General features: G+C 25.9%; 1 protein-coding gene and 1 long non-coding RNA gene across 5 annotated transcripts; both read left to right on the forward strand.

The window, feature by feature from the left end:
• The first annotated feature begins 254 nt into the window (after positions 1–254).
• LOC122513694 lies at positions 255–1,391 on the forward strand. Its single transcript, XR_006302826.1, has 2 exons — positions 255–290; positions 1,246–1,391. It is a non-coding gene; the product is annotated as an uncharacterized LOC122513694 (long non-coding RNA).
• A 162-nt stretch (positions 1,392–1,553) lies between these two features.
• LOC122513693 lies at positions 1,554–23,408 on the forward strand. Of its 4 annotated transcripts, none has more exons than XM_043630126.1 (7): positions 1,554–1,996; positions 2,149–2,974; positions 10,683–10,791; positions 20,703–21,035; positions 22,186–22,418; positions 22,529–22,894; positions 22,997–23,408. In XM_043630126.1, the coding sequence occupies exons 2-7, from the start codon at positions 2,520–2,522 to the stop codon at positions 23,277–23,279; spliced, it is 1,779 nt and encodes a 592-aa protein (XP_043486061.1). In that variant the 5' UTR covers positions 1,554–1,996; positions 2,149–2,519; the 3' UTR covers positions 23,280–23,408. The 4 variants fall into 4 exon arrangements, with proteins under 4 accessions (XP_043486061.1, XP_043486060.1, XP_043486064.1 ...); XM_043630125.1 differs by having other exon boundaries at positions 1,554–1,709; XM_043630129.1 differs by having other exon boundaries at positions 1,554–1,709; positions 22,983–23,297.
• The last annotated feature ends 1,719 nt before the right edge of the window (positions 23,409–25,127 follow it).

A 25,127-nucleotide genomic window follows, 5' to 3' on the forward strand; every position in this document is an offset into this window, starting at 1 on the left:
CTCGCTAAGATCGACAGAATTTTTTGATAAATATCATAATTTGATCTAAATTAAATATGAAAAATAAAATGTTGCATTAATAACAAACACTTATATTATATTATATTGACATTTTTATTCAAGATTTCATTAAAAAGGATCAAACAAAAATGGCGCGAAAATGAAGAACCAATGATAATCGAATATTTCGTATCTCGTAGATGGCGTCAGTGTCGCAGACAAAACGAAGGCGGTCCTTTGGTCAATGACAGAAAATCACACGTTACAGTGGAGCTAAGACCGTCGGTTTGGTATGTGTTGTCATGAACAAAAGTGAATGTTGAATTATCTTAAATATTATCATATTAAAAAAGATAATTTTGAGATGTGATAAAAACGTGCTAGTTTGTACATATATTCAATTTAATAAAATCGTGATTATTCATTTGAAAATCTGAGACTCGTGAAGAAAATGACGATGGCAACACGTTCGAGTGATTACGACCTTCAACTTTCTTTTTAGAATTTCGAAATGCGATCATCTCGTTATCTAAATATTACAAATTCTATATTTCGAAGATCAATGGATATATTCGAAATGTTTTTGGAGTGGTCATCGTCAATGACCTAACCTATCGCATCGAGGAAAAGGCATGCCCTAATACGATCAGCAGATTCTCTAATATATATATATATACATATATATATATTTATACCTATATTATGTATATAAATTGAGAATTAATGACGAATAGATTTGTTTTCAATAAACACTACGGTAAAAAAGAAAAAAAAAACAACAATCTATCGATTTCTGTCAATTTAATTGAAATTGATGAGAAATTCTCAGGTGTCGATCTCGTGTCACCGTAAGGACTCTCAAATTAATTTCGATTTGATTTCGAAATGAAAAAAGATGTCTCGACAAAAAGACGATTCCAATCATTAAATCTCATCAAAGAGATCGTTTATTGTCTCGTAAATAAAACAATTAATATATCATATAAATATATACATCATACCATCTTTTTATAAGACCACGAAAGGTGCATATATATATATAAAACCTGTTTCGTATCACCGTTAAATACTCGTCACTGATAATAATAATTTATATTTACAAGAAAAAAAAAAGAAGAAAAAGAAGTTTTCACAGAGAAAAATTTCATTGACAGTAGCGTATCCTTTTAAACGGTGTGTTTCGAACTAGGACGCGCGCGCGCGCGCGCACACACAAAACTAACTCAGGAAAGGTATTACACATAGGTGTGCTTGCTGCTGCTGCTGCTGTTGCTGCTGGGAGTTTGGATAAGAAGATGGCGGAAATTCGACCATCATCCTTCTCGTCGTTCTCCTACGATTCATTAATCAAAAATTGTCATCGTTTTTATACGAATAAATAATTCCCATAAGAAATAATCAACAAACATCATACACACGAGAGATGTGTCAAGTGAGAGTGTAGTATGATAGTAAAAAAACGTGTGTTGTGTAGTAGTAGTAGTATTAAATATTTGTGAGAACTTACTTGGAATATAATCAAATTCCAATCTCGTCGTGACCCAGAGAAAAGAAATACACGACAAGAAAAATAAAATAAAAGAAAGAGAGAGAGAGAGAGAGAGAAATAAAAATAAAAAAAAGAAACTGAAGAAAGGTGTTACACGATCGTCGCCTACGTGATTTTCTTGAAATGAGGAAGATCTCCTAATGCTTCTCTCGTCGAAAAGGTAACGGACATTTCGTGCCCGTTACCTGTTACCACTCACTGGTCTACCAAAGAGGAACAGAGAGAAAGAAATAAAAAGACAAAGAGAGAGAGAGAGAGAGAGAGCAAGAAAAAGAAACAAAATTGTTGTTCAGGATATTTTTTACTTTAGTAAAATCATACGATAAACTTCTTCATCTTTTTTTTCAGTCTAAAGTAAATCATTGTACTAATCTTTTAGAAAGAAAAAGAAAACAAACAAAAAAAAATTGTCTAAGGAAGAAGTATCAAATTTGAAATCACCACCAGGTATATCGTATCTGGAAGTTATTGTTGATCATTTCTTTCTCTCTCTAATATTTTCTTGAATTTGTTTTTTTTTTTTGTAAAACAATAATTAAATATATTAATTAATATAATTTTGGAAAAAGGAATTGTTATTATAAATTACTGTAAAATAGGAAGCACACGTGTTCAGAGACGTCCGGATGGGAGCACCGTCGAGTAGAGGATATAGTAATTACCCAAGAACGTCGACGAATCGGCGTGCCAGAGGTGGAGGAGGAGGAGGAGGAGGAAGAGGAAGAAGAGGAGGAGGAAGAGGTGGGGAAGGGGAACAGGAGGGAAAACAAGAACAACAAGAAGAAGAAGAAATAGTCGTCGTCGTCGTCGTTGAAAAAGAAGAAGAACAAGAACAAGAACGTGGTTGGACTTGTAGTATTGGTGTTGTTAGTAATTTTAGGAATAGTGAAGGTGAAGTAAGTGAAGAAGAAGAAAGAAGAAGAAGTAATTTACCGGAAGTGAAAGAAAAAAAAGGAAGTATAGGAGTACCATGGCGAAAACGAGTACTGGTGTTCCTTACGGTGTTGTCCCAGAGATGAGACATTCCAAGAGTGAGGATCTTCTTGGTGTTATTCCAAATTCAAGATCAACTAGTCCAACTATTGGATTACCCAGTACAGCTTCAGAAGATGATTTGATAGCTGCCAGTGCACTGCACGAGGCTAATGATCGTGATCGTGATCGTGATCGAGATCGAGATCGACATCATCGTCATCGGGTTGCTGCCGCCATTGCTGATACCAGAAGGTTGCCAACAACAACCAATTCATCTTCGTTACCATCATCATCATCGTCATCATCTTCGTCTAAGACTGCACCTAACTTAACACCAACTACCACTCTGTTTGCTTCTAAGTTTGTTACTACACCTGCCGGACTTCTTACCGATCGTATCGATCCTGAAGACTCCATTCGTGATATCGTCACAGAGAATGATCTTTATAGGTACGTGTTTATGACTTTTTTTCTTTAATTTGTATATATGTATGTATCTGATGGTTTTGTATAATAGTAGGCGTGTGTATAAATGATATAGGATAAAATAAGACGTGAGGATGACGTGATCTGTTTTGTCATTCTGATGTTATTTCAATCGATACATGCAAGGGGGGCAGGAGCGATTTATATGTTGAGAATCTAATTTTATGTGATAATTTATCTTACATTTAACCTATAAATGATTCTTTTTTTTATATAATATATATATATATATACGAATGTAAGTATATTATTGAATTAGTATACTAATTACTTGATTACTTTATACGTAAACAAAAAAAAATGAAATCACAAAAAAAAAGAATTTTAATATTAAAAGAAAATAAATAAATAATACGTAAGACGTATTTTTTCGCGAAATATTTGAATTTATTTGTATATATATTAAGTATAAGAAGATATATTTTTGAGATTATTTTTTTTTGGTTATCTTTCGACTTTGAAATTCAGGTACAATGATTTCATCGATTAATTCTTATCTTTTTGTATTCTTTTTATATCAATATTCGAAAATAGGAAGGAAAAAAAATACTTCAATCAGGTTTTTCACGTTAGAAATTATCCGGATCATTTATTTGGGACGGGGACATAATTTTAATTTATCATTTAAACAAATTTTCTTCTTTTCCATTTTGTCTTTTGCGTTCCGCCATTTTGTTTTTTTCTTTCTTTTCATCCTTTTGCTCACAGAGATAGAATAAAGCTCTCGGAAGTCGTTTAACATTTCTGAGAGTGCTCGACAACGAAGCCCCCAACTTTGCCTAGTTTGTGTGTGTCTGTGTGTCTCTTATATTTTTAGACGAAAATCATTTTGCCAGTTGGTTTCCTTTTAAGCATTTGCCATTCAAAATTCGCGCTCTTTTCTCAATACAATTACTTATTATTTACATTTTTTTTTTTATCTTTCTCCAAACAAATTAATCATTTCGTAACAAATGATTCGATCAATCGAGAATATTCGTAAATTTTTAACGTTATTTCTAAATACTATTTTAATTTATAATTAATTAGAATGTTTTTTTTTTTTAGAATAATCAGAATATTCTCAACGCAATATTTTTATAATTACTTCATTATCTACATTTTATCTTTTTCCAACCGCATTAATCATTTCGTAAACAACAATTCGAATATTCGTCAATTTTTAACATTATTTAAAATCCGATATTCTAATTAATCAACAAATTTTCTTGTAAAGTACACGTACAAGGATAGAAAACAAAAAAATATATCAAAGAATACTCGAAGGATGCATACTTTAATACAAACATTATATTATTAGTAAAAATTGCTTAAAATCGGACAAATTTTTCCTTCATAAAATTCAAAACACTTTTATCCCCAATCCTTGAATTATATTACATTAAATTAGGTTCGTGAATTTGATCGTTTAAAAAATAAAATTTCGTTCGAATAATCTCGAAAAAATGTTTAATTGATTTTTTTTTAAATTAACAACAATTATTTAGAGAGATCACTTCTTCTTCGTACAATTTATATTTTTTAATCTAGAATTTCTTATAGTTCATTATTATTATTATTATTATTCATCACGAGGAACACTCCTTAATAGAAATGATTCCATACGGAAATAGTATGGCGATCGTTAGAAAGGGATGTGAATTATTATTATTATTATACTACCGTGTATAAAGACACACACGTTCCTACGAAAGTCAGTCGATAATAATAATTGATATCATTCAAAAGAGACTACTCTCTATTTTTCTATCTCTCTTTCTCTTTCTTTCTCTTTTTTGATGTTATACTATTCGTTTAAAGAATAAGAGACACGACGAGGAACAATGTTAATTCGTGCATGACCATCATACGTAATCGTCATTCGCTTTTACATGAATTATTATATCGGTCAATATGCAAACTTTATATTCATTTTCTTATTTCTAATTTAAATAGAAAAGAAAAAAGAGAGAAAGTAAAATATATATTAAAGAATAAATTAATGTATATATTATGTTTTATTATATATATATTATATTTATTATTATTATTATTTTGTTTTTTAACTTTATTTATTATATTTAATATTAATAAAATTCAAATTATTTATTTATTATTTTATAATAATTTTAATTACAATTATATATAATAATTATATTACTTAATTAAATTATTATTAATTTAATTGTTTAATTAAATTTAGTATATATATATATGTTAATTTATGGGGGGTTTAATATATAATTTAATTAAGTAATATAATGATTATATATAATTGTAATTAAAATTATTATAAAATAAATAAATAAATAATTATAAAAAAAATTTTAATTATTATCAAATAATAAAGAAATAATTTAAATTTAATTAATAATAAATATAATACAATTAATTATTAATTATATATATATAATTTAAAATTTACTCATCATTGGAAAAGAATTTTGAATCCGCATAAATCAAATTTTGTAATATTTAATTAAATTATTTTTCACATGAAATTACTTGAATTTAAAATTAATATACTTTTTTTTTTATTCTTAACTTATAATATATTTTTGATTAGTATATACATATACATAATATAAATACGTAATAGAAATATATTTTTGTATTTTTAATATTTTTCCGCCTACATAACACGGGAATATTTTTCTCCATGAAAATTTTCTTTTATTTAAACAAAAAATTAGTTTTTTTGTTGTATCAATACAAGAAACTATTTTAAACATTTTTATTTGAATTAGAGCACTCTACATATACTTTGAATTTTAATACGAAATAAAATAATTGTTGAACAGTTCTAAGAATAAAAATGTGACGAAAAAAACAAAAAAGAAAAAGAAGAAGAAGAAGAAAATGCACAATTTATTTCTGTCGAATAATATTTAGACAAAGAAACAAACAAAAAAAAAAGAAAAGAAAAGAAAAGAAAAGAAAAGGAAAAATAAAAGAAGAAGAAAAATTTGCTTAACACAAGATCCAACGAATTTGAAAATAAATATTGCACACGACTGCAAGAATTTTTATGATATTCAGAGATAAAAATAGTTAAAATATATATGCAATACAAGCAGAAGAAAAGATATGGATTCGTGGAATTATTCCATGCGTGTTTTCAAAAACCATGAACTTCGGAAAAAGGATTCTTTTAAATTAACCGACATTATACAAAAGTTTTTGTATATAAAAGTATTTTGTCTGTTGTATCTTCACATTTTATTATTATTATTATTATTCGTTCATTGAATCGATTTTATCACATTTCAGATAATTAAACGAAACAGGAAATAAAAAAAAAGGAAAGTCAAGTATTCGTCTTTTTTTTGTTTGTTTGTTTGATAATAGGTTTCTTTTATTCTTCTTCTTATTCTTCTTTTTATTTTTCTTTTTCTTCTTTGTTTATGGTTGACTTCTTTCAAGTGTTTCACGTATTATAATTTTTCTTTTGTTGTATGTGTATTATATATACGTGCCACGCGTACGTATTTTAAGTAATTGTTTTCTTTTCTGATTCTTTTATACGAAAGCCCACGTACACAAACACACACACACAACAACCGTGTTTCTTTCTATTTATGGGGGGTCCTTCTTTCAAGTGGTACTTCTTTGGTCAATATATAAACCGTAGTATAAATAATTGGAAATCTAATGTGACATAGTTTAATACGTTTTTTTTCGTTTTTTTTTTGGTTACTTTCTCGTAATTAATATTTATTTCAAGAACAAATAAATAGAAATCTTGATTTTATTTGATATTTTTTCGTTCTTATTATATACACGTACACGAATTTTAATTTATACTTTTTGATTTCTAATTTTTGTTTTTTTTTTTTTTACCGGTAAAAATAATTCGTATGATAAAACAGAAAAAAATTCAAGCGGGAAATTTGAATAGATTTTTATCGTTACGGACCAATAAGAAAAGAGGAGATTTGCGATGGAGGTTGGGGAGGGGGAGGTAGCAACGATTCGATTTTATTCCGAATAATTTAAATCAATATTTTTCTTAGATTATTATATTCAAAAAGTAAGAACAACATTTCGTGGTAATAAATAAAAATATAATAAATATGTCGTATATAATATCGATCGATAAAAAAGAAGAAGGATGCTTCTTATTCGTTGATCGAATTATTAGAAAATAACGATTTTTCCTTTATTTTCTATGAAATTAATTAAATAAGATTTAATAAATTTGATATATTTGAATTTTGATTGATCGCTAAATTTAATTAAAATCAATTCATCTAGATTTCAATGTAATTCTCGTTAAAACTCGATCGATAAAAAAGAGAAAAGCAAAAGAATAAATATATAGGGAATAAATATATATGTGTATGTATAATTAATTATTTTATTTAAGAGAAATAGATAGGAAATAAATAAATATACATACATATATATATTGAATTAAGTAATCGAAGAAAAATATTGATTTAAATTATTCGGAATAAAATCGAATCGTTACTACCTCCTCTCCCCCGCCCCCCACCGCCATCGCAAATCTCCTCTTTTCTTATTGGTCCGTAACGATAAAAATCTATTCAGATTTCCCGCTTTAATTTTTTTCTGTTTTATCATATATATATATATATATATATATATATATATATATATATATAATAAATAATTTTGTCTAAAAGAAATATATAGGATATATATAATTAATTATATATATATATAATTAATATATTATTAAATATATATTAATTACATTTATTATATATATATATATATTTAACACGTTCAATGCCACGTGTACCATTTATGGTACACGTTAAACTTGACCATCAGGCCACGTATATCACCGGTGGTACACGTAGTCATATTTATTTATGCGTTAAACACATCAAATGGCTTGGCACGGAACGTGTTAAAATTAATATATTATAATTAATATTATATTTATTAATTATTATATTATTAAATACATATATATATATAAATATTTTGTGTAGAGAGAAATATAGGAAATAAATAAATATATATGTTATAATAATAATTTTGTAGATGGTAAGATTACATCAGATAGAAAGAAATACTATCGATTACGAGTAACCTCGATAAAAGTGTTGTATTTCTTATTGGAAGGGGACTACTTTCGTATAGACATATTAGCAATAGTATGTAGTTGTGAATAATCAAATACACAACTACGTATTATTAGTCTTACTTGAAAATCACGATCGTGACGGTGACTACGACGACGACGAGACGAGACGAGACAAGAAAAAAGAAAAAAAAAGAAAGAAAAACATATAATAGATGAGAAAAGGGAGGAGACATTCGTGTTCAGACGGTTGTTGTTGTTGCACGTTCGCGAAGTTGAGTTTAGTTTTCTAAGTGTGTTGATTCGAATAGAAGCCGGAAGAAAATGATCGAACGTCAAGAAAAAGATAGAAAGAAAGAAGAAGAAAGAGAAAGAGAAATGTTCTTTAATTCCAAGAGAGGAATACACGAGTGAAAGCGAAAGTTCAATTTCTTTCTAACGAGTGTAACAAACGTGACGTATATTATATATATACTATCTGTGTATATATACGTACCTATTTTACACACACACATACACACATATATATATATTTCTTTAAACAAAAAGAAATAATAGGATATAGATAAAAAAAAGTTTGTTTTTTTTTTTTTTTGTAAATATTATTTTCTAGAATATTCTCTATCGGTCATACTTATGCTTAGATCATCCTTATTTAGACATCGATATGATGATTACTTATACTCATTTATATTTTTAACGTGGTTATTAATAATATTTGAAAATTAATATTAAATAATATTTTTTTAAATATATTAAATATTGTTTTTTCTAGAATATTCTCATCTTCTATCGGTCATACTTATGGTTAGATCATTTTTGTTTAGACATCGATATGATTATTTATACTAATTTATCATTTTAACACATAGTTATTAATAATATTTGAAAATTAATATTAAATAATATTTTAAATATATTAAATTTTGTTTTTTTCTAGAATATTTTCATTATCTATCGGTCATACTTATGCTTAAATCATTTTTGTTTAGACATCAATATGATTATAGTAGTTATTAATAGTATTTTAAATATATTAAATATTATTTTCTAGAATATTCTCTTCTTTTATCGGTCATAGTTAGATCATTTTTGTTTAGACATTGATATGATTATTTATACTAATTTATCATTTTAACTTAGTTATTAATAATATTTTAAATATATTAATTATTATTTTCTAGAATATTCTCTTCTTTTATCGGTCATATTTATGGTTAGATCATTTTTGTTTAGACATCGATATGATTATTTATACTAATTTATCATTTTAACTTAGTTATTAATAATATTTGAAAATTAATATTAAATATTGTTTTTTCTAGAATATTCTCATCTTCTATTGGTCATACTTATGCTTAGATCATTCTTTTTTAGACATCGATATGATTATTTATACTAATTTATCATTTTAACATAGTTATTAATAATATTTGAAAATTAATATTAAATATTGTTTTTTCTAGAATATTCTTATCTTCTATCGGTCATACTTATGCTTAGATCATTTTAGTTTAGACATCGATATGATTATAGTAGTTATTAATAATATTTTAAATATATTAAATATTGTTTTCTAGAATATTCTCATCTTCTATTGGTCATACTTATGCTTAAATCATTCTTTTTTAGACATCGATATGATTATTTATACTAATTTATCATTTTAACATAGTTATTAATAATATTTTAAATATATTAAATATTATTTTCTAGAATATTCTCTTCTTCTATCGGTCACACTTAGATCATTCTTTTTTAGACATCGATATGATTATTTATACTCATTTATCTTTTTAACGTATAGTTATTAATAATATTTGAAAATTAATATTAAATAATATTTTTTAAATATATTAAATATTTTTTTTTTTTTTTTTCTAGAATATTCTCTTCATTTATCGATCATACTTAGATCGTTCTTGTTTAGACATCGATATAATTACTTATACTTATTTATTTTTTTAACGTAGTCATTTGTAAGTAATCGTTTAGTAAGTTACAAAAAAATATATCGAATAAGTTACATGAGAACTAATCAAAGTTTGAAAGTTTGTTCTTTTGCTATTACTTATCTCGTCCTTGAGCCCCCTTTAAAGAATTTTCCTCCGCCATTTTTATTCTCATTAAATCTTCAATCGTTCTACTAAACTTTTGTATTTTTTTTTTTTCTTCTCTCCTCAATAAACTTATTCTCGTGTTACTGCGATCTTTAATTATAAATCACCGAGTGATACTTCAAACTCGTTATTTTATGTTAATGTCGAGTGATTAAATCGAAAGGGGACGTCACCATCATATCGAAGAAACGAGAGAAAAATCGTAATCGATTACACTAATAAAATGGATCGTTCAAAAATGTAAGCTTTTTTCTCTGTTTGTTTTATTTTTTTTTTTTGCATATACGATACGCATTTAATATGAAATATTTCGAATTATTATTAAGAAAGACAATGACGTCGGTAATGTAGATATTTATCTTATCATTCAAATTCGGGGGAATTTTTTTTTTTTTTAAATTCCCCGCAACGTTCGCCGTTACGTTTTAAGGCGCGAAATTTGAATGTCTTTTTCTTTTTTAACGTTTATAAATTTATTTTCTCTTTAATATATCTTTTCTATTCTTTTGTTTTATTATAGGTTTGTGCTTTTTAAACGACATTACGACAAGTACGTGGCCCTTGCCGCGAAATACGAGGAAGCAAAGGGTATTGCTTACTACTTGGAGGAACGTTACCACGAGGTTAAGGTAAGTTTTTTAATGAAATAAAAATATTATCGTTATAATAAATAATAATAAAATAGGGAAAGCCCATCATCATCATTATCATCATCTTCCTGTTTGTATTAAAACCACAGAAATGATATTTAATTTCTCAAAAGGTGCAAGGAAACTACGTTCTTCTTTTACGTGCATATCCCCCCCCCCCCGCCTATATGCATTTACATGTGTGCATGTGTATACGTTTTGTAAGAAAAAGGACACTGTGTATATATAAATAATATATATATACACAGTGTCCTTTTTTTTACGTATATTTTCTTTGTCCACAAGCAGCAACTTTCGAGACTTTCATTTCTCCTTTGTAATACGATATCGGTTTAGTCAAAGCAGAAGTAAGAAGTTGTTGGGGTCGTCTCTTCGTTTTCTTTTATTTTTCTTTAGGAGTACTCTTGAAATCGATAAAGGCCAGCTCTCCGTGAAAGTAGTTTCCTTTCTCACAAGGAATCACTATGCCTGCCTATGCCTCTTTGCTCTTTATCCGTTTGTAACTAGTATTATATTATATTATTCGTTTCTAGTTATTTTTGTCAATTTTATTCTAGTTTTATTTTATTTTAGTTTTGTTTTATTTCAATATCTTTTTCTTTTTGCGTAATATTATTATTATTGTTGTTATTGAATTATGAGTTTATTTATGAATTATTATTATTTCTTTTGTTCTCAAAATTTATTAATAATAATAATTATTTGTCTCTAGTCATTACTTTAATTTTATTTTAATGTTTTTTTTTTAATATCTTTTTCTTTTTGCGTAATATTATTACTATTGTTATTGTTATATTGTTGTTATTGAAAATTATGAGTTTATTTATGAATTATTATTATTATTATTATTATTTGTTGAAAATTTGTTAATATTAATAATTGTTTGTTATAAATTTCAAGACAGTTACAAATTATTATTATAGTAAAATATGATAATAAATGTTATTAAAGATTTGTTATAAATAACATAAAACTTTTGTATTATTATATGATTGCAATAATATATTGAGGATAGGTAATTTACGAGAGAGAATGAATTTATAAATTATTTATGAGAATATAATAATGAACGTTGAGAAATGAATATTCGGTAAATAATATGAAAGATGATTGGTTTAACAACGACGTTCGCAATTTGTTAATTAAAATATTGTTAGCACACATAATCCTTATATACACTGTCTTAATTAAAAATGGTATATGAAAAGATATATATATATATATATGTATATACATAGATATGAGTAATCCCAGAAATCACGAAACACCACACACAACAGCTTCCTCTTTTACAATCGTGTGAAAGTGCAGCAGCAAGGAAGAAGAAGAACAAATAAAAAAAAAAGAAAAAGAATCAGAGAATAAAGAAAATATGGCTCGGAGGTTCGGATAAAACTACCTACTTCCTGGAATTATCGGTGTTCCTCGTGAAAGTAAGATTTCGACTAGACCGAGTGGATTTCAACGTTCGCACGAAAAAAAAGAGATCGTTCGTTCGTTGATTCATTCATTCATTCATTCATTTCACTCATTCATTCGTTCACATTCGTTCGTTCGTTCGTTCGTTTAATTGTTCGTTTATTTGTTCTTTCATTATTATTTTGATGACGTTGCATGCATTACAGTTATCTTGTTATATACCTAGTTCCTTAATTATCTTTGTTTAGATTTTTAATTATTGTGTATATATGTGTACATATGAATAAATGTTGTCTACAATTTAGTTTATATATAAAATAACTTGGTAATTAATATAATATAAAATATAACAGAATATACGTCAATAAAAATAATGTTTAAACATTTGAGAAAGTGAAGAAAAATTGTTTAGAATATATTAATATTATATGTATATATATATATAAGAAAATATTAAGTTGATACTACACAGTATGATAATAATTCAAAAAATTGTAATCTGCATTTGCAATTTAATTTTTCACGTAAAATTATCTTCTTTTTAATTATTGTATATATACATACCCATAAATATGAATAAATGTTGTCTACAATTTGGTTTATATATAAAATAACTTGGTAATTAATATAATATAAAATATAACAGAATTACGTCAATAAAAATAATGTTTAAATATTTGAGAAAGTGAAGAAAAATTGTTTAGAATATTATATTAATTTAATATATACTACATAATAATATTTAATATATTTAATAAATTCTACAGTATGATAATAATTCAATATTTAAATATATATAAGAAAATATAAGGACAATAATATTTTCATACATATAGTATGATGATTAACATTTGGAAAAAATTCTAACCTATATTTCCTGATTTCATTTTTCACGTAGAATCATCTTTTCAATTATTGTATATATATACACGTGTACATATGAATAAATGTTGTCTACAATTTGGTTTTTAAATACAATAACTTGATAATTAATATAATATAAAATATAACAGAATTACGTCAATAAAAATAATGTTTAAATATTTGAGAAAGTGAAGAAAAATTGTTTAGAATATTATATTAATATTTAATATATACTACATAATAATATTTAATAATATTTAATAAATTCTACAGTATGATAATAATTCAATATTTAAATATATATAAGAAAATATAAGGACAATAATATTTTCATACATATAGTATGATGATTAACATTTGGAAAAAATTCTAACCTATATTTCCTGATTTCATTTTTCGCGTAGAATCATCTTTTCAATTATTGTATATATATACACGTGTACATATGAATAAATGTTGTCTACAATTTGGTTTTTAAATACAATAACTTGATAATTAATATAATATAAAATATAACAGAATACGTCAATAAAAATAATGTATGCAGAATTAAAATAGAGAAGAAAAATTGCTTAAAAATAATTTAATATTTATAATTTCATATTTATAGAAAAAATATTATAAGCTGATACTATAATATGATGATTCACATTTGGAAAAAATTCTAACCTATATTTCCTGATTTTATCTTTCACATATAATCATCTTCTGCTTGCTTGTAATACTAGTTATAAAATATATATTTAAAAAACGGTACAGAAGAAAATTGAAACCGGAGACATATACCGGTTGGTGAAATCCAATGAAGCCACACAATATTGTTTGCAGTCAGGTCATTGTCGTGAGACACACCCTGTATATATATACATATATGAGACAATCTTACAATTAGTCAAATACAAGCTGCTTAAAAATTATCTAAATATATAATATTTAATTAACGTTTGAATAATTTGAAAAGAAACTTCTAATTTTTATATACATATATTGTCAACATTTTTGAGACACCTTGTATATACTATATAATACTCTATACATAAAATAATAATAATAATAATAATAATAATAATAATAATAATAAATATATAATATTTAATTAACGTTTGTGAATAATTATTGAATAGAAACTTTTGAATTTGATTTATAATGTCAAAATTTTTGAGACACCTTGTATGTACTCTATATAATATACTTATCTGCATTGTGATATCGATTTATATATTAAATCTTTATTTGATAAGAATTCACTAAGACACTTATCTGTTTATTTAATTTACTTGTTTTAAGTTCAATGCGTCATGTTTAATTATAAAGCAAGTAATTAATGACAAACGTGTTTTCCAATCTAATCGCGTAACATAAGTTTTACGTAATTTCTATCTGAACGTTATACGTCATTAGCTATAAAAAAAGAAAAGGAAAAAAAGAAGAAAAGAAAGGAAGGAAATCCAAATGGATTCAATATTAAAATCCAATTTTATTTCATATAGTAATACGAGAAATAAAATATTATTAAGTGTGTTATCTATCGATCTTTATTTTCTTTTTTTCTAATAATACGTTAAAATAATATATTTGCATATTAATATTAATAACATGAAATTACAAAAAAAAGAAAGAAAAAAAAAAGAAAAATGTCTTGAGCTATTCTAGAAAGATTGTTAAACTAACGAAGCGTAGTATTTTAAATAAAGAAATGCAGATTTGCATATACGATACATAGAACAAGATAATGCAAGCGGATGAGAATTCTTTCAAATAAACGTATAAAATAATCATAATATAATATAATATAATATAATAATATAAATAATATAAAATGTAATATAGTATAATTAATATAATAATATTAAATAATTAAATTTTTACAATAATATTAATATATAATATATTAATATTATTAAATTAATAATATAAATAATATAAAATGTAATAGTATAATTAATATAATAATATTAAATTAATAATATTAATTAATTATACTATTATAATATATATTAATATAATATACTAATATTATTAAATTAATATAATATAAATTAATTAAATAACAATATAAAATAATATATATATATATATATATATATATATATATTATAGGATGTGCTAAAAGTGTCTCTAAATAATTTTAAAAATCTATTACACTTTTTTCAAAACTTTCTAGACTAATTATATCTTCTCCTTTTTTCTTCTGATTGTCTTACTTGCCTTAATTATTTAATAGCAAAACACTACTTCTCTCTCTCTCTCTCTCTCTCTCTCTCTCTCTCTCTTAAAGAAAAGTACAAAAATAACAAAAAGAAAATAATGAAATTATTCAAATCACTTAGGAATACTTTTGGCACACTTTTTATATAATTGCTATGACCCATTTTAAATGTTCTCGATTATTCTGGAACACGTCTTGTGTTCCTGTTTCCAATCGGTTTTCTAAGATCTGCCAAGAAAAATGAAAAGAGATAGAGTAAAGAAAAGAAAAATAAGAGAAATAAAAATACTTCAAGAGAAGTTTGATCACAGTTAGTTGAGTGGGGGACAAGGGGTAGGGGGTAGGAGGGGGATGACGATGAAGATAAGGGAAGAAAAAAGAAGGAATGTTTTATTTCAGCCTTATCGGGATCGGATAAGCAAGCGATCATTCTCCTCGTTGCAGTAGTTTCTCCGTAAATTTGCCAATTAGCACGGTGCATTAGCTTGCAGGAAGAAATTCCTTTCTTTTAGCTCTATAAAAGGGGAACACTTTAGTAGAAGAACTACGACCAACGAAAGAACGAATAAATGATCGTTGATGATGAAGAAGTGGTGGAGGAGGTGAAGGAGGAGGTGAAGGAGGAGGTGAAGAAGGAGGTGAAGGAGAAAGAAGAAAGAAGAGGGGGAGGAACTCTTTGAAAAGTTCAAATGAAGGTGGAGAAGGAGGAGAAGAAGGAGGAGGAGGAGGAGGTAAAAAAAATTAAGGAAGTTGGCAGCTATTGCAACTGTCTGCCCTGATGTGATAAATAGAAACACGAATCGTTTCTATGTGCATATCGAATGCATCTTCTAAATAGGTGTACAAGGTGACTCGTTATATTTTATGTTTCTACTTTAAGTATAGATGTAACTTATTTATCTAACCATTCGTCTGCTCCATTTTTTTGTTTTGTTTTGTAGAAAGAAATATGAGAGAAATTGGGACTAGTGTCATTCTATGTGTTATATAAATATTATATTTTACATCTATTATTTATAATATAATATAATATTTGTACTATTATTATTACTATTATTATTATTATTATTATTATTATTATTATTATTGCATTATTATATAGTATATTATTAAAGTATAGATATAATTTATTTATCTAATCATTCAACTGCTTCATTTTTTTTTTGTAGAAAGAAATATGAAAGAAATTGGGACTAGTGTCACTCTATGTGTTAGATGTAATATAATTTTTATATAATATATTATTTATAGTATAATATACATATATATATAATATTTGTACTATTATTATTACTATTATTATTATTATTATTATTGTATTATTATATAGTATATTATTAAAGTATAGATATAATTTATTTATCTAATCATTCAACTGCTTCATTTTGTTTTTTTTTTGTAGAAAGAAATATGAAAGAAATTGGGACTAGTGTCACTCTATGTTAGATATATAATATTTGTACAATATATTATCTATAATATAATATATTTTTAATATAATATTGGTACTATTATTATTATAAATTTGTATATAATTATATCTTGGTAATTAATATAATATACAATATATAAAAAAATATATGCGCATTTTAGAGAAAGAGAAATATATATATATATAAATTATTAATAAATTAATTAATTTATATATATATATATAATATATAATATATAATATATTTTTTGTATTAGTTTATTTAAAAGAACTCTCATCCTCCTGCATTATCTTATTTTATGTATCGTACATGCAAAAATGCATCTCTTATGATTGAAAATGATATATTTAGAAATGATTAATTTAATAATGCTTTAATTAATTTTTGTATAATATATATAAAACCAAAATAATGTTCTAACACACACACACACACACAGTATTTATTATATATTTGAAAATTAATTGCCCTTTAATATGCAAAAGGAAAGTTACCTAATTATCAATAGATATATTATTCTTCTCTCTTTCTTGATTTTATTTATTGGTGTGTCTCCTTGTAACGGTTTATATTCTCTCATGAGAGATTATAATACCTATTTATGTATCAGGTTTTACAATGAGAAGTGTTTTCTTTATTCTCAAACCTCAAGTAAAGATATATAACTAAAAGAGGTGTGTAAGCCATACGAATGCTCTTTTCTACAGTCCACTAACTAAACATAAGACGAAATAAGGAACGGGAAAAGAAAATAAGAAAGATGAAGAGAGAAAGAGAAAGAGAGGTCTCGCCTTAATCTACTTTTCATCTTGCCAGACTGGTTCGTCCCTTCCTTCGACACCATCATTTTAACTCTTTTCTTTGGCTTTCCTAACTTCTTCTTCTTCTTCTTCTTTTTTTTCTTTTTCTTCTACTTCTTCTTGGTCTTCTTCTATATTACACCGATTTCTCTAGTTATTCTAATTTTATAATCAAATTTTGTTGCATTTTGTTAAATGTTCTCTAATGTTATTATTCTTCTCGTTCTTTTTAACTATATAGTGATTTATTTAGTTATTTCGATTTTATAATCAAATTTTGTTGCATTTTGTTAAATGTTCTTTAATGTTGTTATTATTATTCTTGTGTTCTTTTTTACTATTCACCAGATTTATTTAGATATTTCAATTTTATAATCAAATTTTGTTGCATTTTGTTATATTTGTTAAATGTTTTCTAATGTTATTATTCTTCTTCTTGTTCTTTTTTACTATTTACTGATTTCTTTAGTTATTTCAATTGTATAATTAAATTTTGTTGCATTTTGTTGCATTTTGTTGCATTTTGTTAAATGTTTTCTAATGTTATTATTCTTCATCTTGTTCTTTTTTACTATTTACTGATTTCTTTAGTTATTTTACTTTTATAATCAAATTTTGTCGCATTTTATTAAATGTTCTCTAATTTTATTATTCTTCTTCTTGTTCTTTTTAACTATTCACTGATTTATTTAGTTATTTCAATTGTATAATTAAATTTTGTTGCATTTTGTTAAATGTTCTCTAATGTAATTTTTAAACACTGTGAAGAGACGATTTAAAAAATGAAAAGAAAAAAATCACTCTTTGATGGTGCATAAAATGTTAACTCTTTATTTAAATCAACGTCATGTCTTGTAAATAATTATTTTTCCTTCTTTTATAGATTTAATGTAAAATTAAATTTATATAGGGTGTTTACAATTGAATAAATGTATCTTGCATTTAACTAAATCAATCAGAAAAGTTTTTTTAATCGTAATTAATTAAAATTTGATATAAATTTAATTACAAATTTAGAACAGTTCTTTTATTAAACCATATTTAAGTATCATTGCTGTCTACTAATAATGTAGTAATTAATTTAGAAATTCATACAACAAATTTCTTGTTTTATTCTATTCTTTTTTTCTTTTTTTGTTTTTTAATTTACATAATTACTTAATATTTTGTAAATTATATTTAAATTTAATTACAAATTCTCAGAACAGTTTTCTTTTGTTAAATCATATTTATCATTGCTGTATACTAATAATATAGTAATTAATTTATAAATTCATACAACAAATTTCTTGTTTTATTCTATTCTTTTTTCTTTTTTTGTTTTTTAATTTACATAATTACTTAATATTTTGTAAATTATAAAACAATCCATTTAGTTGCAACAATAAAGATCGTCGACCTTAGCCTGCTTGCGCATGCACCTAACTGACCTACAATCAACTGCATAAAACTAGACATTGATTGCGTCAAACTCGAGAAAGAAAGAAATAAAAAAAGAAAGAAAGAAAGAATGAAGGGGGAAAAGGAAGAGAAGGAAGGAAGTACGTCTGTACCATTCTCGATTACTGTAGAGAGTATCTTAAAGATGCGTGCGTAGGTCTCTTGTGACCGTCAATTACAGATAAACAAGGTTATTCGTATAATGAAAGATTAACTTAGCTGTATATATTCCTTTGAACAGCGGTTCTTATTGTCTTCTAAAAATGGCTCCTAAGAAAAACAGATTAAATCATTTAAACAACTTGTGAATATATATATATATAATATATTTAAGTTGTTTAAATGATTTAATATAAAATATATATGATAACATAAATGTATATTATATTATTATATTATTAAAATATTATTTTATTTATTTATTAATTAAATTATATTATATTATATTATTATATATATATTTAAATTGTTTAAATTATTTAATATAAAATATATATGATAATATAAATATATATTATATTATTAAATATTATATTATTATATTATTACGTTATTATATTATTAAAATATTATATTATATTATATATATTGTTAAGTTCCACTGATGGTCAGGGAAATGTATTATATATTACGTGTGGCAGATTTTACTTACAAGTAAATAAATTTTGATACAGACTCCAATTCATTTTTTCAATCATTTTATGGCAGAAGTACTGATTTATTTATAATCAATTGAACATAAGTTGATTACCAGATTATTGTATGATTACAATTAGTTACCTTTCAGAATGCTTGACAAATACAGAAATTATCTGATTGACAATAATTTGGATTATTGAACTAACGAGCTATTTTCTGAGTAAAGAAGAACATGTTGCTATTGGAACGCAATTCTAAATGATACAGAAATTATGGATGTGCTTGAATTTACAAAATTTTATTCAATACCTGATTGATTATGCAACCCTTTGGGGACTGATAGTTGACTTAAAATGATTTCATTGGATTCTTTATTATTTCTAAACTGAACTCGGAACTGGACTTTTACTGTTAGACAGATAAGACTGATTTTGTATTGAATTCACTGATGAATAACTTAACTTACTGAAAAATGATCCTGAACTCTTGCTAAGACTGAATTTTGGGGTTACTTATAGACCAATTAACGCGTCCCACGGGCCCAAATCTACCCTTTCTACCAGATTTTACCCCACTTGACCCTTAGCCTTATTCAATTTTCTATTATTATAATTTAAACAAGCAAAAATATTATTCAGAATTTAAATCAATGAAAATTCTAAAAACTATGATGCTTTTTATAATCATTGTTTTAAAAGTATCTGTTTAATTAGTATACAAAATAAATTGAATATTATTAATAATAAAACAATGAAACGTTTAATGAAAATAATCAATTATGTGTTTCTAATAGTATTTTACTTTTCTTGTCAAGTTAGTTATCCTGTTCATGAAATTGCTATTGGAAACATTCAAGGCTGCAGGATTATTCAATTTTACTTATTACAATTTTTTATAATTTGTTATAATTTAAACAAGTAAAAATATTATTCAGAATTTAAATCAGTTAAAATTCCAAAAACTATGATGCTTTTTATAATCATTATCTTAAAAGTATCTGTTTAATTAGTATACAAAATAAATTGAATATTATTAATAATAAAACAATGAAACGTTTAATAAAATTGTTTGTTTGTTTGTTGTTAGGCTGAAAGAGATAAGCTGGAAAAGGCACGTCGTTTTTTGGAGATGAGATTAGAGGGTTGCGAATCCGAATTAAGAGGTAAAGAGGACGATCTCTTCTTACAACTGGAACGAACACTTCGATTGGAGGAAGAAGTCGAACGTGCGAAGGTGGAGCGTGACAACTATATAGCAGCTCGTGATCGTTTGGATCAACAGCGCGAAACGGCTTTAAGAAGATTGCAACTTCAGCTTGCACAAAACGAAGCAACCAGACAATCACTCGAACGGGCACGGCAGGACGTCATAAGACAGGCCACCGTCATTCGGGCTGAACGAGATGCACTCGAGAAAGAAGTAAGAACAATTCAGGATGATTCAAAACTAATTTAGTATTTCGATATTTTTCTCTTGTATTATTTTTCGTGTCATTCGAAACAAAAATTATTCTACGAAATTAATCACACGAGAATGAAAAAGTGATAAATTTAAAAATATGCTCTGTCGGTATAGTAGGAATCTGTTAACCCCTTTTCATGCTATGGACGCATATATGCGCCCAACTGCAGAGAAAGAAGTAAGAATAATTCAGGATCATTCAAATGAATCACACGCACGGTCAAATAACCGCGTCCTGTAATTTGGAAATTCTTTAATTTCTAAAAACTTCGTTGGAAACGTATAAAATGTATATTATTCATTTCTAAATGAAATAAGATATATTGTTCACTATCCAATTAGACTAAAATCTAATTTTATAGAAAAATATATGCTATTTTTAAAGCAGTCATTTGACCGCTCACAGTAGGAAAAGAAATTTTATCTATGGAATTTCGATAGGTTTAGTGTTAATTAGTATTTCAACATTTTCCTTGTTATTTTTCGGTCATTCAAAACGAAATTAATCACACAAGAATGAAAAAGTAATGAACTGAAGAACATGCTCTGTCGGTATAGTAGGAATCTGTTAACCCCTTTCAGTGCTATGGACGCATATATGCGTTTATCAATTTTGTCTTCCTCCCTGGCGCTTGAAATTCTTTTTATGATTTTTCTTTTATTCAATCATCAAAAAAAGTATTCATACGGATTGCTTCCGCTAATAGTTTTCAGTACTCAAAGTGTTAATTATTATTATACTTAACCCCTTGTTCTACAACAATGAGTAAGACTCATTGTACAAGTAAGAAATTTGAATCAAAAGAGATAAGCAACGAACCTGACTCATGGTTCAGTTATTTTCTTACTTTAGTTATTATAATTATTATTATTATTATTATTGATCGAGCAATTGGGAGTTATCTGATTGGACAAGGAGTTAAAGAAGTATATTAGCAATACAAAAAACAGGAACCATTTTGACATAAACAAAAAATAGGAATAAATTTTATCAGTAACGTAATCTGCTTATGCAGTAGGAAGGAGAATTCTTCTTATATTTAAATAAAAAGTATACTTTATAAGATACCCAATAAAAAATATGAATTTTTGTTGGTCTGTTAAATAGAACAAAACATTGAAAGAGAAGTTGCGTATGGGCGAGGACGAATTAGGTATAGAAAGACGTCGACGAGAGGAAGGAGTAGCAGCGCTTACGCGAGAAACAATAACGTTGAGGCATGCTGCAAGACATTTAAGAGCAGCAACACTTCATGCCACATCTTGCCGTCGTCGCAGAAGATGTTCCATTTGTCTTTACGCTCAACGTACGTTCGCCGAGGTAGACGATTATCAGGATGAGTAAGTTTGATTTATTTAAAAAAATTGATGTTACTGTTTTTATTCTAAGTGAAAATCGTATTGTTAGAATTATTATTTGATAATATATATTTATCGATTATTGTTTTTAGTGGTAATCTGTTCAAGTGCCTTCAAGCACCCTTACAAGATTTGCGTACTTGGTTACGACCAAGTGCAACGTGTACTGCTGGTTCAGCATGCACTGGTGGTAGTTCGTCGCGTACACCACGAACAAGTTCACCTTTGGCTGAACGAGAAATTGCTTACATCGATGACTCAAGTGTTGATAGTAGCGGTGGTGGTAGTACCAATGGTAGTACCGAAAGTACTACCAGTAGTAGTACTACGAGTAACAGCAGTAGTAACAGTGCTTCAGATGACGAGGCCTATCCAAGTACCCTAGTTGCTGAGATGTCATTGTCGTCAGCTAATTCAAATGTACCACCCACTAATCGAGCATTTTCTTCGGATTCAGGGTATTTATCATATAACCCAATATTTCTCCTATCATAATTATCTGATTGAAGACCTACACAAACACAAAGTAGATGGTTAAAAAACTAGCGGACCGTTTCTAGGTTCTCCTCGGAAATCGGAGACCGCAGATCACGGTGTTTCGAAAATGGTTGCAGCAGTACCAGCAGTAGCACCGGTAGCAAGAGCAGAAAAATCAGCGAATCCTTCAGCAGTAGCGAGCCGGATGATCAGGGTACGTCAGGAGGGGGAGGATTTACACGTTCCAAGTGGACATCTTCCTTCCGCAGATTGCTTGGACGCAAATTGAAATCGAAGCAATCAACTTTGTCCAATGGTGGTGGTAGTGGTGGTGGTGGTGGTGGTAGTAGTGGTGGTACATCGTGAACGATCACAATTCATCAATAACGTTGAAGAATATAAATGAGTATGAGAATGTTGGGAAAGATAGTTTAGATCTTTTTTTTTAATTAATTCCTTCTAACATGTGATTATATTTCAAATATACCGTTTCCTTTTAAACGTTTAATACAAATTTCAAAATAACAAAAAATCTTTTCTTCTCATCTAAACAGATATTTTTTGTTAAGGATATACTAAATACGTTATTTTTTGTTATAAAGTATTATTATTATTATTCTTCTTCGTATAATTATTATTATTACTATTATTATTATTTATTTATTCTTTTGGTATTGTTTGAACTTATTAGATCAAGTAATTTTGCTATATTTGACGTTCCATTTATTAGGATAAATCATTCCATAAAACTTCATTAATAAATAAATAAATATGTACACACATTTATATCTATTTATTTATATATCTATATATATATATATATACATATATTCTTTTTTCTTTTTTTTTCTTTTTTTTGTTAAATCAAGGCAAAAGAGAAATCGTTGATTCAATACTGCCAACTGCGCGTGCATATCGAATTGCATTAGAGACTTTTATCATTATATATATATACATATATAAATATTTGTTATGTGTATGAATAAATAAATAAAAAAAAAATAAAGATGTATGTGTACGTACGTATAGATGTGCAAGGATTCGCTCGTGTGATTTAATCTTATGTTGTAGTATAATTTATTCACATAAACATTGAGTATTATTATACGTTCATATTTATTATTTTCACACGTGATTTATATCAAAGTTGTTAGAGACACACATATTATGTTGACAATGTAATACATTGCGAGATAAATTATAGTTAATTCCTAGTGTGTACATTTATTATATTTTTTATTTTTATTATTTTTATAATAATAATAATAATGATTATTATTATTATCATGTTCTTTTTTATCACGCTTTCTCTTCGTTTGCCAGACTAAATGAAAAAAAAAAAAAAAGAGAAAAAAAAGGGTATTTATGATGTAAGATAATTATTTAACAAATGATTGATAAATAATTTATATATATTATCATTTGACGATTAAACAAATATACTACGTGAACACGTAATTTAAGTATATATTTAAATGAACGCATTTAAATATATTATTATTAATAGTATATATATATATATATATATATATATATATATATATATATAATTATTTACTTATATAAAATACGATAAAATTGAGGGTTTGACCAAAAATTTGAATAACAAAAAAAATTAAAGGCTCGTTTTTTGAATTGGATGTGATAGTTTTTCGATTGGTAGGACATTTGTAAAAAAAGAAAAAAATTAGGAAGAAAAAAATAAATAAAAAGGAGTAAATGGAAGTAAATTAAAACGTTATTGTTTTCTCCAATATAAGATTTTTAAGTCGTTACGTTTATAACGCGTTTATTATTCGAATTGTTAAAGTATTAGCCAAAGAATTTAATAGGCTATATATATATATATATACAAATAAATATATAATATATAAACAAGAAAGAACATATTCAAATTGTATATCATCGTAAAATCATATAAAATTAGTGAAACATTAATGTAATAATCCTACGACAAACCAGAAATACTCTCTTTTTGTTTTTTTACATTTAACGATTCGTATATATATATTAGAATACTAAGAGTATTCGGTTTTTGTAGTACAATTAACGAAAGAAAAAGAACAAAAACAAATGTAATAATGATTACCGACGTGTTACAACAGTTGTATCTCGAATTTTGTAATAGTAAAAACGTACCATAAATACACGTAAAAATGTGCTTGATGCGAATTTTTTTCAATAAAAAGAAAAAAAAGAGGAAAATAAAAGATG

This window comes from Polistes fuscatus, unplaced genomic scaffold (assembly GCF_010416935.1).
Source record: "Polistes fuscatus isolate 324 unplaced genomic scaffold, CU_Pfus_HIC Scaffold13, whole genome shotgun sequence".
NCBI lineage: Eukaryota > Metazoa > Arthropoda > Insecta > Hymenoptera > Vespidae > Polistes > Polistes fuscatus.